At 41.4% G+C, this 12,980-nt stretch overlaps 2 protein-coding genes across 2 annotated transcripts; one reads left to right on the forward strand and one right to left on the reverse strand.

Annotated features, from left to right (window-relative positions):
* Positions 1–267: 267 nt before the first annotated feature.
* On the reverse strand, positions 268–5,749 carry eef1akmt2 (EEF1A lysine methyltransferase 2). Its single transcript, XM_037465438.2, has 6 exons — positions 5,622–5,749; positions 5,144–5,209; positions 4,830–4,944; positions 4,520–4,627; positions 3,261–3,477; positions 268–1,972 (listed from the first exon to the last, which is right to left on the reverse strand). The coding sequence occupies exons 1-6, from the start codon at positions 5,732–5,734 to the stop codon at positions 1,875–1,877; spliced, it is 717 nt and encodes a 238-aa protein (XP_037321335.2). The 5' UTR covers positions 5,735–5,749; the 3' UTR covers positions 268–1,874.
* Positions 5,750–5,807: 58 nt separating this feature from the next.
* On the forward strand, positions 5,808–12,040 carry abraxas2 (abraxas 2, BRISC complex subunit). The gene is made up of 9 exons (XM_037465437.2): positions 5,808–5,912; positions 7,057–7,147; positions 8,292–8,328; positions 8,710–8,776; positions 9,223–9,413; positions 9,776–9,898; positions 10,406–10,490; positions 10,610–10,727; positions 10,982–12,040. Exons 1-9 carry the CDS (start codon positions 5,841–5,843, stop codon positions 11,524–11,526), a joined length of 1,329 nt encoding a protein of 442 aa, XP_037321334.1. The 5' UTR covers positions 5,808–5,840; the 3' UTR covers positions 11,527–12,040.
* Positions 12,041–12,980: the final 940 nt, after the last annotated feature.

Genomic DNA, 12,980 nt, shown 5'->3' on the forward strand with positions numbered 1-12,980 from the left:
CTTTTGGTCGTTCATGTGTACAATGTTTATTGTGTAAAAAGGTTTAAATGCTTTTAAATAGGGTTCAATTCAATCAATCCACAAAAATCCGGTTGGGATGACTTCAAACGTGTCTCCTTGGAGATGGATTGAGAAAAAAAAAAACATAAATATTTGCAGTGTTCCACTTGAGAGGTTACAATGGAAGCATGGCATTCACGCTGGTAGAGCAGCCAGTGGGCATCGACGTCCTAAAGGGTTTATATTATGGGGGGGGGGGGGGGGGGGGGGGAATAAAAGTCGAGCTTCAGACGTGAGCGCCAACCCAAAAGCCAGTGCTGACGGAGGTATGATTACTGCACAGCTCAGTTCAACCCTACCCACGTTTTATTTCACTTAACAGTGCTCGGCAATACTGGTAGTATGATTCATTTGGACACTTTAACATAAAGCTAGTTAGCTTTTACTGGATTTGTTTTAGCTCAGAACTTTATGTAAGCTCTACCTCATTTTTCAACCACATTAGTATTGAGTACCTAAGGTTTGCATAGGTGGGTATACATTTGTCATAATTCAAATTACGGCAAAACACATATTTCATACTGTATAAGCTGTTTCACATGTAGTACTTTTATTTGTATTTTCTCTTACTATGTTTTCGTCATGAACCAAATGACCAAGGCTGAGTTTTTGGATGCGAATAAGCCCGATTTTAAAAGCAATCTACTCTTAGGAATGTTTCATAGAATAATTAACTACAAACTCTTAGACAAACAAGATTGTGGTGTAGTCGGTTTCTCAGCAACAGCACCTGTGCAAGGCAGTAAGTTGCAGTACATTCAAAGAGGTACTGTAACTTTACTGCATATTAAAATCTAATTACACATTGAGAAAAACACTCAAAGATCCCTCTAACGAGGCACTTTGTTCAAGTGAGAGGGAGTGTTGACAAGGATGAAGTGGAGGATATCTAATGGAGCTGTCGCTCCATGGGAAAATGTGATTATAATATGCACACCGAGGCAGGATATCCAGGGCCTTGTTAAAATCCAGACGGTAATTCTCATAAAGCTTGCGTGTGTTTACTCAACAGTGTGCCTCAACATCAACGGTTCCATTGGACCACTGGCCCGGCTTGCAATTAAGAGTCAAGAGTTTGACAGTAATTAATGATGCCATTGAGTCAGTGAATGGCGGACAGGCTTCTCTCGCACAGAAGGTACGGCCCCTTGTTTATTCACTATGTCAAAAGTTCTTACTCATGTTCGTCGGGAACCAAAGCTCTGCTTGTTTTTATTTGAGCCAATTAGGAACAGGCCATTATTCACATGACATGAAAGATAGCTCCAATGTATTTTTCAGTTAAACAGAATGGTGTTTTTTTTAAATGTGGGTCAGGACTCAACGGGGTCCATGCTAGGCAAGTGCTATGCTATTATGTATAGATGAGGGGGAAAAGATGTTGAGTGCAAATTATTGAATGCAGAATCGGTTATATATCACACGGGGTTTTCGTCTGGGCTGAATTATTACCAGTAGCCTAAGAAAAGTAAAGTCAAAGATAAAAAAAAAGTCTCATTGAGTGCACGAGGGGCACACGTTTACTTTTGAAAGTGCCAAGACACTCAGGGACATGCATCTCTCAGGAATATTATACAATTGTACATCTTCTCTATGTAATACGGGTTGCTATAGCACCATGGGTCAAGCAAGATAATATGACAAGAACAAAACAAAAACAACATTTATTCCAAAGGAAATTTGCTACACTTCACACCGGCGTCATTACACATATCTTGTAAAAGTGGATACAGCGTTATAAAAATATATTTCCGTAATTATGAATTTCAGAGATAAACAGAAAACAAGGAAAGGAAAAGAACCCTTGGGGTGAATCAAAACATTCGTTTGAAGATGAGGGCTATCACGGTGTTGCCCTTCTTGCCTCCAAAGTGGAAGCTTGGTGTTGGCAACTCCTCCACAAACTCAAAGCCTGTGAGGCAACAAAGACAACATATTAGAACATGGCCATGTCGTCTTCAGCACAGCTATCTGGAAGCTTTTCTTGTTGACCGGGTTTCAGAGGGTTATGAGGAGAACTACGAGTCAAAAACTATCCATCCACCATCTGCTGCGTTTCCTGGGGGCTTGTAAAGACGGCGTGTCAGTGTGACAGATGGGTTCTCAAAGCCCTTCGGCCCCCTGCAGGCTCTCCGGAGCGAGTACACTCAGAGCGACAGCTTATGGAATCTTGCCAAAATTCTGACTTTACAAGGCTGTTGTTGCCTGAAGTATAAAAACAGGACGGCTAAGTGCCGGAGCAGTTGCGAAACTGTGTCTGTGTTTTGACCGTGGGTCCCACGGCAAAAAAAAGTGTTTTCCCATCGTCACTACGCATTTACACCACTGTACATATTCACTTAAAAATGAGCCCCGTGGAGCTATCTTGTAAACCAATGAGTCAGGTTCACATTCAGTCGCACCAAAACAGATAGTCTATCCCTGAGCTCTAGCAAACACATCAAATGTATTCTTTAAAAAAAAAAAAAAAAAAAAAAGCAAAGCCGTAAAATGACTGTAAATTACAGCCAGTCATTTTCCCTTATCGGAGTATTGCTGAATATCTTGGTTACCACTACATGAACATCGGGGGAAGTAGTGTGAAACCATTGGCAGGACTGTGCTCCCCCGGACACAGGTGAATATGCGTGCCAATTCGCAGCATGAGACGAAGACTAACAGCTCAGAACGCTACGAGAGGTCAAAAAAGGAGCTTAGTAAACATTTTACATCGCAAGCAAACCTGTTTTATATTATTCCGTTTTCCCTTCCGGGCAGCTATTTATTTGCCAAAACTACCAAGTAGCTAACCAGAATGTAAATCAATGACCTAAGAATTTGCTTCATGGACCAATTTTGGGAAAAACCTTGTGTAGTGCACCAATTGCTTACCAAAATGTTTGGATGAATAAACTGCCGCAGGAAGCCGGAAAATTCTAAGCCAAGAACGGCATGAGAATCGTAAAAAGGTAGAATCAAATGCAGAAGGAGTGACTTCATTTTAATTAACGTATTGGATTAAAGGTTGGCTTTACACGATAATTATTTGACTAGTTGATTTGTTTATCGAAGAGTCAATCTTTCTTGTACACGACGGTGGGATAGCTGCATGCCCTGATAACAAATTCTGATGCAGCAAGAAATGAACAACATCCAACACAAAATCTATCAAAAATAAATGATTGGACAACCAATGAAAACGTCATGTTTTTCCCCCTCACCTTCACGAAATCGGTCCAGCAGCTGCTCTTTTGTCCAGTTACAGGAAGTGATAGCGAAGAATCCTTTGTCCCGGAGAGCATCTTTTAGAACTTGGACGTAGAGTATTTTGTCCTCCTTAGAGCTGTCCGGGTTCAAGCTTATTGCATCGAACGTGCCTTTGTCGATGCAGACGTCGAAGCCCTTTAGCTCGCCGCGGCAGTTTAAGAAATCCACCTCCTACAGCACACAAAAAAAGTCAGCCCTTAAGGTTTGTCTGTGATAACCCCCTACTGGAGGTTATGCTGCCGCATGCTTGGTCCCGAAATGTGTTACACCTCACTGTTTGACTATAGAACCACCGACGTGACAGCATTTCATTCTGCAGAGGTGGCTGACCTACCATACCAGCAGTGAAAGGAACCCTTTATTAGGACAGAGTGCAGAACACCAGACCTCTGGGGAGAGCTCAAGTGCCACATACTCATAAACCACGGGTCACAAAATGTATGACCTATGATGATCAAATGCTTCACTGAAGAGAAAGAGAAATGTTGCAACCGATCAGTTAAATTTTACGTGAGCCTGCAGAACGGATTTTTTTTTTGATGTTGAGTGGACAAAAGATGACATGACTAATGTGAATGCAGAAAGGGCTTGAAGTGATTACTTTAAAATGGTGAGACCGGTTGAAGGAGCTTTTTGTCCTACCCTTATAAAACCTGCAGACTCCATTCACACAAGCACATTCACACTAATTTTGGCATTCTGTAGTATTAAAAAAATGTCTCTCTCTCTCTCTCCCGCCCACTAGGCCTTGCCAGCTGAGGTAAATACTGACATCAGGAGAAGGCATTCTGTCCAAGCACACACCGGCGTGTTATGCAAATAACATATATAACACTGTAAATCACACACAGGAGAGGAAAACTCACTCATCACAGCCCCTGCAGACCAACCATGCATCTATAACGTGTTTTTCTTGCAGCTATATGTCACAGGATATTTCAAATCCTGCCAATTAATTTCAAGTAGTTCAATTTGAATGGTGGGCAGACTTCCATCACTTTCAGGGCCTTCCTCCTAGCCAACTCTCCCACATAGTAAACACAGCAGAGTTTCCTCTGACCTTCCCAGGTCGCTGCCAGTATGCTGAAAGCTGTGTTGTATTATTGGTGTATAGGAAAAGAGGAGATTCATTTGGTATCAATGGCTGATTTGTGCATGGCATAAAAGTTTGGATGTTGTTATGGTTTTTGTGACTAATAGAAACCAAACCGACCTTTACAGTGATATCCGTCAAGTCCTCGGCCCGCAGAACGTTTCTGGCCAATTCTACAGAGGCTAGAGAATAATCAATACCAGTCAGATTCCTGCGCCCGTGTTTAGCCTTGATACAAAAAGAGAAAAACACAGCATATTAAGAGTAAAGCTTATCAATTCAACTTACAAATCTCGGTCACCCAGAGTAATGCACAAATGCTGCTATATTTGAATGATTTGTTGAAAATGATGAAATGAAAAAAAATGATGGGACACAAAAAGTGCCTGTGGAAAAACGATTGATAATGAAAAATGTACTCTGTTCACACCAGTTTCACTAGAAAGGCTCCATTTCCAGTGCCAATGTCCAAAATGGCAGCCTCTGCTGGGATCTTAGCTCTGTCCATCCATCGCAGCACACGGCTCATGCTTTCCTCACCAAACCTTTCGAGACGATGGAAACACACAGGCTTCAGTGTGGAAGCCGACTACTGTCACAAAGCAATAATATCCCATTAACAAACTCTTCATAGTGTGACATGTAACACACTCATATTGTAATAACCAGTGGATATACTGTGTTGATTTTGACGATGGACAGGCATGACAGCATTGCAATGCACTGATCACTCATATGGATTACCATATCTCACCAACATCTCCGATGTCTTTGAATGTATCCAGTTCTTTTTGATAGGCATCTTCCCAACTACAGAAAAGGAGACACCGGCAACCGACGTTAGTTAATGAATACTATGAGCACCTGAACCTGAAAAAGCGTGGGACAAAAAAGAGGTAAGTAGCTTAAAGGTGAATGTATATCAAATATTATCATAGTATGTTTCTTTTCAAATTAACATTGTTTAGATCACTTCATTTTGTGATCCACACTATAAGATGGAGATGTCAAAATATAGCTTAATTTCCTGAATAAGTGGGGGCTCCGAGCGATTTAGAAATAAGTCCTAACATGTTTTGAAACGGTTAACGGCGTCAGTTAAACTTTCTCCACTAACGTTAGCTATGTCGCTAGCTTTGGAGCCTAGCATGAATAACCATCGGGATCGCAAGTTAACGTTAGAAGCGGATCACAGGACGACCGTTAACGCGACCAAGCTTACTATTCTTTCGTTCCGAGTTTTGAGGGTTCAAAATCGGTATCCGATGAGCTGTCATCCTCCGGGTCCGACATAGTCCCACGTTTCACTTTCTCGTCTCCTGTAGCGTCTTCCATGCTGGCCCGGCAAGTCGTTACCGCCTACAGTTCCCACAAGGCTTTGCGCTCGAGGAGCGTGCCTGGAAACGCAGGGGGCATTGGGATTGATCGGGATGTTTCCATCATGGCGGCATCCATTTCAGGTTACACTTTTAGTTCTGTGTGTTATCACAGCGGCAACAGCAATTCAGATCATGTAAGTATTAAAAATTATGCTGACAAACTAATGGAGAACTATTGCACAAGAGGGCTCGACTCCGCGATGCATATTGATCGCCCAGCAACACCATTAGTTAGTGTTGTTTTCCAGTGTCATCATCCTGTTGCTGGCTAGCTTGTGTCGGTTCCGTCTATTTACCGGCAGGTAGGGTTTGGTCGTACAGTTAGCTAAAGAAACGAGCAATTTTAAGATGATCCCACGTGTTACAGCTGCACGTGTTTTAAATATATAGTCTTGACATTACATTTAAAAACCCATGTACACAAATAGGTGCTGACTCAAAATGGCAAATGATGTTAGGGAAGTTTGAGCTCCGGGAAATACATAGCAGTTAGCTACTTAGCACGTTAGCTAGGAGCCAAGTCAAGTGACTTCCGTGTGCCCGTGCTGCTAACCTAGACTTCGAACTGTCATCTAATGGGAGTTCAGTGTGTCATCAAGGATATGAAGTGAAGTTAACACATTTCATTTCTTAGACTAGCGTAGGTTACAGGAAACCTGTTTGTTGTTTTTATTTACGTTGCTAAGTTAGATTAGCTTCTTAGCCACGTTGCTAATGTTAGTTATATTCAAGTTCAAATCATCTAACAAAGTGACATGCGTCAAAACATAATGTTGTTTTCCTTTTTTTGTCTATTTCTCTATAAACCTTTTGGAATAAGAGCAAATGAAGCTAACGACAGCGCTGTTTATATGGCAGACTTTTAAAAGTCGACCCTGGTCAGGTGGATAATTGCCGTAAACAGGTTTGTCTGCATTCCTGACATAAACAAAACTACTGGTTGTCTACTTACCAGCCGTTAACGGATTGATTTACTACCAGAACAAACATTGGAATTTCTATTTTACTTTCTAACCTTAGTTCATTAAGGAACGTCTTAATTAGGATTCAGTGGTTCTGACACCATTAATGTTGTTGTGAATGCACTTACTCAACGTAAAGCGATTTTCCATCTACTAGGAAAAGCAAATATTAACATTTGAAATTGTTGTTATCGAGAATCTCAACAATTCATTTGAAAAAACAGGGTTTGATTCTTTGTTGATTAACTAACTGACTTACTGACTCATTCAGGTTTATATTAGTGCCTAACAGTTTTGTCGAAATGTTTTTGCACAGGAGGGATTCCTATTAGGAGATGTAAGGCAAGAAGAGACTGTCAGCATCAGTGACACACAGATCAGCACTGCAGAGTTGATCCAGGTAGTAGGTAAGTCCTTCAACAGACAAAATAAGTCTATGAAAGAAGCCTGGAGAGACTGATAAGAAGTTTATCAGGTCACACTTCATGTGCCTTTTTTTCATTTTAGAAAAGCTAACATTTATATTAAAGATGTCTGAATACTATTAAGAAAGCTCCTTTCATGTCAGTATCCCAGGATTTGGAAACTCAATAGGACAAAAGCATCGTTAACACCGCTAGTAACACCTATGCATTCTTAGCAGTCTTACTGCACCAGTTTCCACTCTGGTGTTCCCACTTATTTTGTTTCATAAGAGCTCTTCCCACGACTGTGTAGCGGTGTACAGACTGATGTAGTGGACATCTTCCCCACTCATTTGTTTGTTGCATATGTTAGGGACAACTTTCACCATTCTTTAAATCGGTATATCATCACAACATTTTGTAATTCCCAGAATAGCATTGTCCGAATTTAACCTGAGGAACCATACATTCAATCGCCTGTGTACGAGTGCAGATGTGTAATCTTTGATTCATGGACAATAAGCATTTATGTTGAGTAAACGCTTCTGATTAGTGATAACAGGATATTTAAAGAAGTGGGGAGACCAAACACAATCAGAGATCACTCACTTTGACATTTGGATTTAAAAAGAGTGATGATCAATCAGCGACACTAAAGATAAGCCACAGGAATCAAGCAACAGTTTATATATAAACGTTTTAAATAATGTATTGCATATCCTTTTCAGTTGTGTGGAATGCTTGTCTTTTGCTCCCTGACTCACTCCCGCCCCTCTCAGAGATGCCTTTATGCACTTGAATGTGAAATGTTACCAGCAAGGAAAATAAGCCAGTAATCCGCTTTTTGATCAGCACTTATCCTCTTGCCTAAGTCTGCTTGGAATTTTCTGTTTTAAACTAAAATAATTGAAACATCTATGCAATTTAAAGTTTTTGTGTGGCCTTAGCAGCATGTTATTATTTGGCTACATAGATTTCACGTTTCTTTATGAATTTGGTAAAGATACTTGCGTGAATGACAGCTGGTGGGTGTACTACTTGTTTTCATTTTGGTCGGCAGGCTACTGTTTTGCGCAAGTCTTTTATATTTTATTTAAATATATGATGCTATATAACGGAAACATCTGTCGCAATTTGTTCCCAACAGAAATTCATAACCATGATCCTTGTGCACAGTTATTTAGGTAAGTTGTAAGCTTTTATTTTTTGTCAAACCCCTACTAATATCATCAGACATGCTGCCGAAATGTCACCATGTTTACAATGGTAGAACAGGCACTACTTTGGGAGACAAAATGATGATGATGATGATGGGGCATTTTGTAATACAGCTAATAGTTGTCCAAGACCTCTGTGCATGTATATTTACTATTGGTTTTCCCTTGAAAGGGCGTTTGTGTTTTTCAAATTTCAAAACATTGATCACTTGCCTTGTTTTTTTTTTTTTTTGGCACATGCTTAATTTTACATTGAACAGTAGATGGCCCCATTTGACAAGACAGTAAAAGATTGAGGCCGAGGCAGAGTCTGAACTAACTTGTTTGTTTCATTTTCTCTGTCACCAGCTTTTATGACTACGCAGGCAAACTCAATGAAGAAAATCTCAACAGCATTCTTAAAGACAGGCGGAAAGTGAGTTAATTTCTTTTAAATGATCAGTTTCACACACATCTATCTGGCTGTCCTCTAAAATGTTTTTTAAAATCAATGCAACATTGCAACCAAGGTTTCAATAACCTGAATACTCAGATCGTAATTTAGTTTCTTGTATTTTAATCAAACTTGTGTTGTTTATAAGTTAGATTGAATTTTTGCTGTTTGGACATTGCTTTCAACGTCCTGATTTTTACAGTTTGTGCTTTGAACATAAATAATTTCAAAATAAGGGTATGTGTAATACACATGCCCTTATTTTTAAATGATTTATGTTTTCTTATTGAAGTATAGAAGTACCTGCACAAGTTTCATAATTGTCAATGTGCCACACCCTACATTCTGTGTTTTGGTCGCCCATGTACTTGTGACTAGAGACTTTAATTGAAGACATTTTAAAAAGAGTCATTTCTTTGTCTGCGTAGAACGTTATTGGTTGGTATCGGTTCCGGAGGAACACGCAGCAGCAGATGTCGTTTAGGGAACAGATCATCCACAAACAGCTGACTGAGCTGCTTGGTGTGCCCGACCTCGTCTTCCTCCTTTTCAGCTTCATCTCCACCGCCAACAGCTCCACACACGCACTGGAGTATGTGCTCTTCAGACCCAACCGCAGGTAGTAACCGCACGTCGACCACGAGGAAACACTTATTGGTGGTGCAATGTCAAACTGCTAAATGATCAATACATATTTGCTCCTGTCCAGGCATTTCAGTCTCATAGAGTTAGTTCCCACACTGTTTATTTATTCTTGGCAAATTATTAGTTTGATAATCTTGTAGTTCCGTAGAGAAAAGGTCAGATTAACGGACCCCCAATTTTAGTTGGAGTTTGGTAGCATATAGTTTCATTTTTAAATGCATAAAAAAAAGAAAAAAGTCAAACTGATTGTATGTGACATTTATATTAAGGGTGTAATATTTATTCATTTCGTGAACAAAGGATGTCTTAACTGTGCTCATTGTCCTCTCTCCTCAGAAGTTACAACCAGAGGATCACCCTCACAATCCCAAACCTTGGGAACACAAGCCAGCAGGAATACAAAGTCTCATCAGTGCCCAACACCTCAACCAACTACACCCAGGTCATCAAAGAGCACGGGTAAGATTTGGGTATCTCAGTTCCATGCATTGCCCTGATTTATAACTTTACAGTATACTGCAGCTCACAAACCCAAACGGATCACAGACGGATGCACTGCCGCCCGGGGGAGCTATGTGGTGTCTCCGTGGCGGTGTGCGAACTCCACGTTGGTCCTACTGATTTCTATATGCAAAGACACCTGTATGCCTGTGTCTTTTGCGTTTGAACCTGGACCGGCCGTCTTTAATGACCGTAGAGAGGCCCGGGCAGACCTGTCTGTCTTGACTTCTGAGAAATCCCTTTTCACAGAACTCTCAGCTTATTCAGCTGATGTTTTTATGTGTTACTGAGTGGCACATGTTTGATTAATGATGTGGAAGGCATCCACAATTGAGCCTCTACCCTCCTTCACCTCTCTTATGCCTTTGCCTTCCATGAACGAGCTAGTTGACCTCATACTGTGTGATGTATATATTATGTCTTGAGTGATGTAATGGAGATAGCTATTGGTAAATATCTTTTCAGGGCCGAATTCTTTGACAAAGATGGTGTCATGAAGGATATCCGAACAATATACCAAGTCTACAGTGCACTGCAAGATAAAGTGCAGGTGAGCTGGGTATTGCGTATCTGGTGGGAGACGCGTAGGGACATTGTTTTCTCCCTAGATGACTTTTTGTTTTTTTTCATTTTTGGAAGAATGTCCTTACCTGTTTGTCTACTTTTCAGGCCGTGTGTGGGGAAGTGGAACAAAGTGAGCGTGTGAAAGAGAAAATTCAAGAGGACGTCAACAAACTCAAACAACAAATTGCTCTCAGGAAACGCAAGGCGGCCGAAGAGGAGAGAAGTGGGTGCCTGTTTTGGATTCGATAATCTACAACTGTGTCATAACATATATAACATAACAAAATATAGACAATAGTAAAACGAGTATTACTATTGTATTAAGTATTAAGCTTTAGTTATTCTGCATCGACCCCTTCCCTCAGTCCCTTAAAAAATGTATGTGATCAGTCAATGAAGTTAATTCTCTTGCAATTAGTGCACATTTTCACCTTTCTAACCAGTTACATTTTCTTCTTTTTAATCTCTGCTCAACAGGGCTCCTTGAGGCCCAGAATGTGGATTCCCAAGCCACTCCAGATGAGAACAAAGAGCCCTCTGAGACTTCCCCTCTTTCCAGAATAACTTTCCACACACCCTCTGCTCCGGAGCGACCCAGTACCTCACCAAACCCGCCGTCCTACTCTGACCTCCTGTCGCAAGGGGTCCCTCTGCTCTCTTCTTCCCCAGCTACCAGTGCCGCTCTACTGCCTCGGCCCCAAGCTGTGGGCTCCCCGGGACACCCCACGCCCGGCCCGCTGGGGACGGGCGTGGGGCTCGCCGCCAGCTCTAACCCCGTTGCCGCTCCCAACACCCCGTACCTTGGCAACGGGGACGGATCGAGCTCTGACTCGTTAGACAGACAAGCCGCAGGGCAAGAAGATGACGACGACGAGGACGAAGACGACGAGGACAGTAGCGAATATGAGAACCTGGTGAGTGAAGCCGGTCACCTGCCGCTGGGCTCTGCCAGCGTTTTAGTACAAGGCCGGCCGGCCGCCCTCGGCCCGGATGGCGACGCCCTCGGCTCCCAGACCACATAGAAACACGCCGCAGGGTGTGTATGGGACACAAATAAGTGACGCACCTTGAGAGGTAGGCACCTGAAGCAATCAAAAATAGACAAATATAGACAAAAGTGCCAGTCCTGAAAGTGAAAGACCTGCACAGTTGGTGTCCCGCTGTGCGTGTTTATTGTCTTAGTCTGATCTCCATTTTAAGGGGAAACTCTGCTAGGCTGTGCAGTCTTAACGGGTGTGTCATCGGAGGGAGAAGTTGTCTGTTTTCATTTTTTTCTTTTGGAATGGGGTCAGTGCGGGTACTTTAGTGTGGATGTTTTGGCTCCCTGTAAGACAGACCATGCTACACGCTTTCTTCTGTATGTTTTTGTTTCACTTCTACCCCACCAACACTGAGCACCCACTCTTGTATTACCTCTTGCACTATTTTTTTTTTTGTTGCCTTCTTTTTTGTCATTTACAAAAAGCAAAGGAAGAATGTTCTGCAGCCTTCGAACCTTTTAAAAAGAAGTAAATGTTTGTGACCTTTTTTTTTTTTCTTGAAGAGATATATATGTGTGTAACTAGAATTCCTTTGATTGATTTTGGGATTTATTAGATATTCTTTTCCCTGATCCACAATCTTTACTTGATCATACAATGGCCTATTTAAATGATGAAGAATAGATAGAAAGCAAAATTTACCCTGCCACTTCTATAATGGATTCATTATGTATACATATATATATTTTGTCAGATTATTAGTTATTCTTATTTAATTGACAACAATGTCAATGTCTTATTCCTCTCAGTTAACACTGAAATTGTATGCGCTTTGCTGCACTTAACAAAATTTAAGATTTCTTTATTATTGTGCTATACCAATGCTGTCATGTTGTGCCACTTGAGTAGTCTTCTTCGACCATGAGCCAAACTCTGCTCAGCTTTTGTCTGTTGTACGGCGCTCACAAGGCAAACAGGATGTACTGTAGCTTTACTAACCAGATGCTTATGGTTCCCCACTGCTGCTGCACCACAGAGCGCTACCACTAAAAAAAAAAAAAAAAAACTGTATCTGTCTGTTCTTCGTCTTATATAAAAACCTGGCTGCTACTTCCACTTCACAGTGCTGGTTGTCTTCAATACTACGGACTACAATCAGAATAAATTCTTCATGCTCCCCTCTCGCTGACTTGTTCTCCATAGAAGTCACAATGGCAGGCTGAACCTCTCTGCAGAGTGCGGATTGTAACTTTGGAGGCCGAGAGCGAACGATCACCCTTCCTGTCTTGGCATCGTCGAGGTGTAGTTTCCTCATGTATTCCTAAACATGGTTTGGTCAATGTCACGTGTCTGGACCTGGATAATGTGATAGAGACATCATGACGTCATGGCTTCAATATACAGTGCCTTCCACTCAGGTCAGTTTCTATCTGCGCACAGAACACATCCACACATCTGTCTTGAGAGGTGAAATTACAGTACAAACAGTTGTATTT

Source organism: Pungitius pungitius, chromosome 13, assembly GCF_949316345.1.
Source record: "Pungitius pungitius chromosome 13, fPunPun2.1, whole genome shotgun sequence".
NCBI classification, from domain to species: Eukaryota; Metazoa; Chordata; class Actinopteri; order Perciformes; family Gasterosteidae; genus Pungitius; species Pungitius pungitius.

What these genes read in the sequence shown, in the direction of transcription:
- abraxas2 (XM_037465437.2), top strand. Translation starts at nt 5,841, where the DNA reads ATGGCGGCATCCATTTCAGGTTACACTTTTAGTTCTGTGTGTTATCAC. An exon ending in AGAGTTGATCCAGGTAGTAG is followed by an intron (nt 7,148 to 8,291) that starts GTAAGTCCTTCA and finishes TGTTCCCAACAG; the next exon opens with AAATTCATAACCATGATCCT. An exon ending in CCTTGTGCACAGTTATTTAG is followed by an intron (nt 8,329 to 8,709) that starts GTAAGTTGTAAG and finishes CTCTGTCACCAG; the next exon opens with CTTTTATGACTACGCAGGCA.
- eef1akmt2 (XM_037465438.2), bottom strand. Translation starts at nt 5,734, where the DNA reads ATGGAAGACGCTACAGGAGACGAGAAAGTGAAACGTGGGACTATGTCG. An exon ending in AAACTCGGAACGAAAGAATA is followed by an intron (nt 5,210 to 5,621) that starts GTAAGCTTGGTC and finishes CCTTTTCTGTAG; the next exon opens with TTGGGAAGATGCCTATCAAA. An exon ending in GAGCCTTTCTAGTGAAACTG is followed by an intron (nt 4,628 to 4,829) that starts GTGTGAACAGAG and finishes TTTTGTATCAAG; the next exon opens with GCTAAACACGGGCGCAGGAA.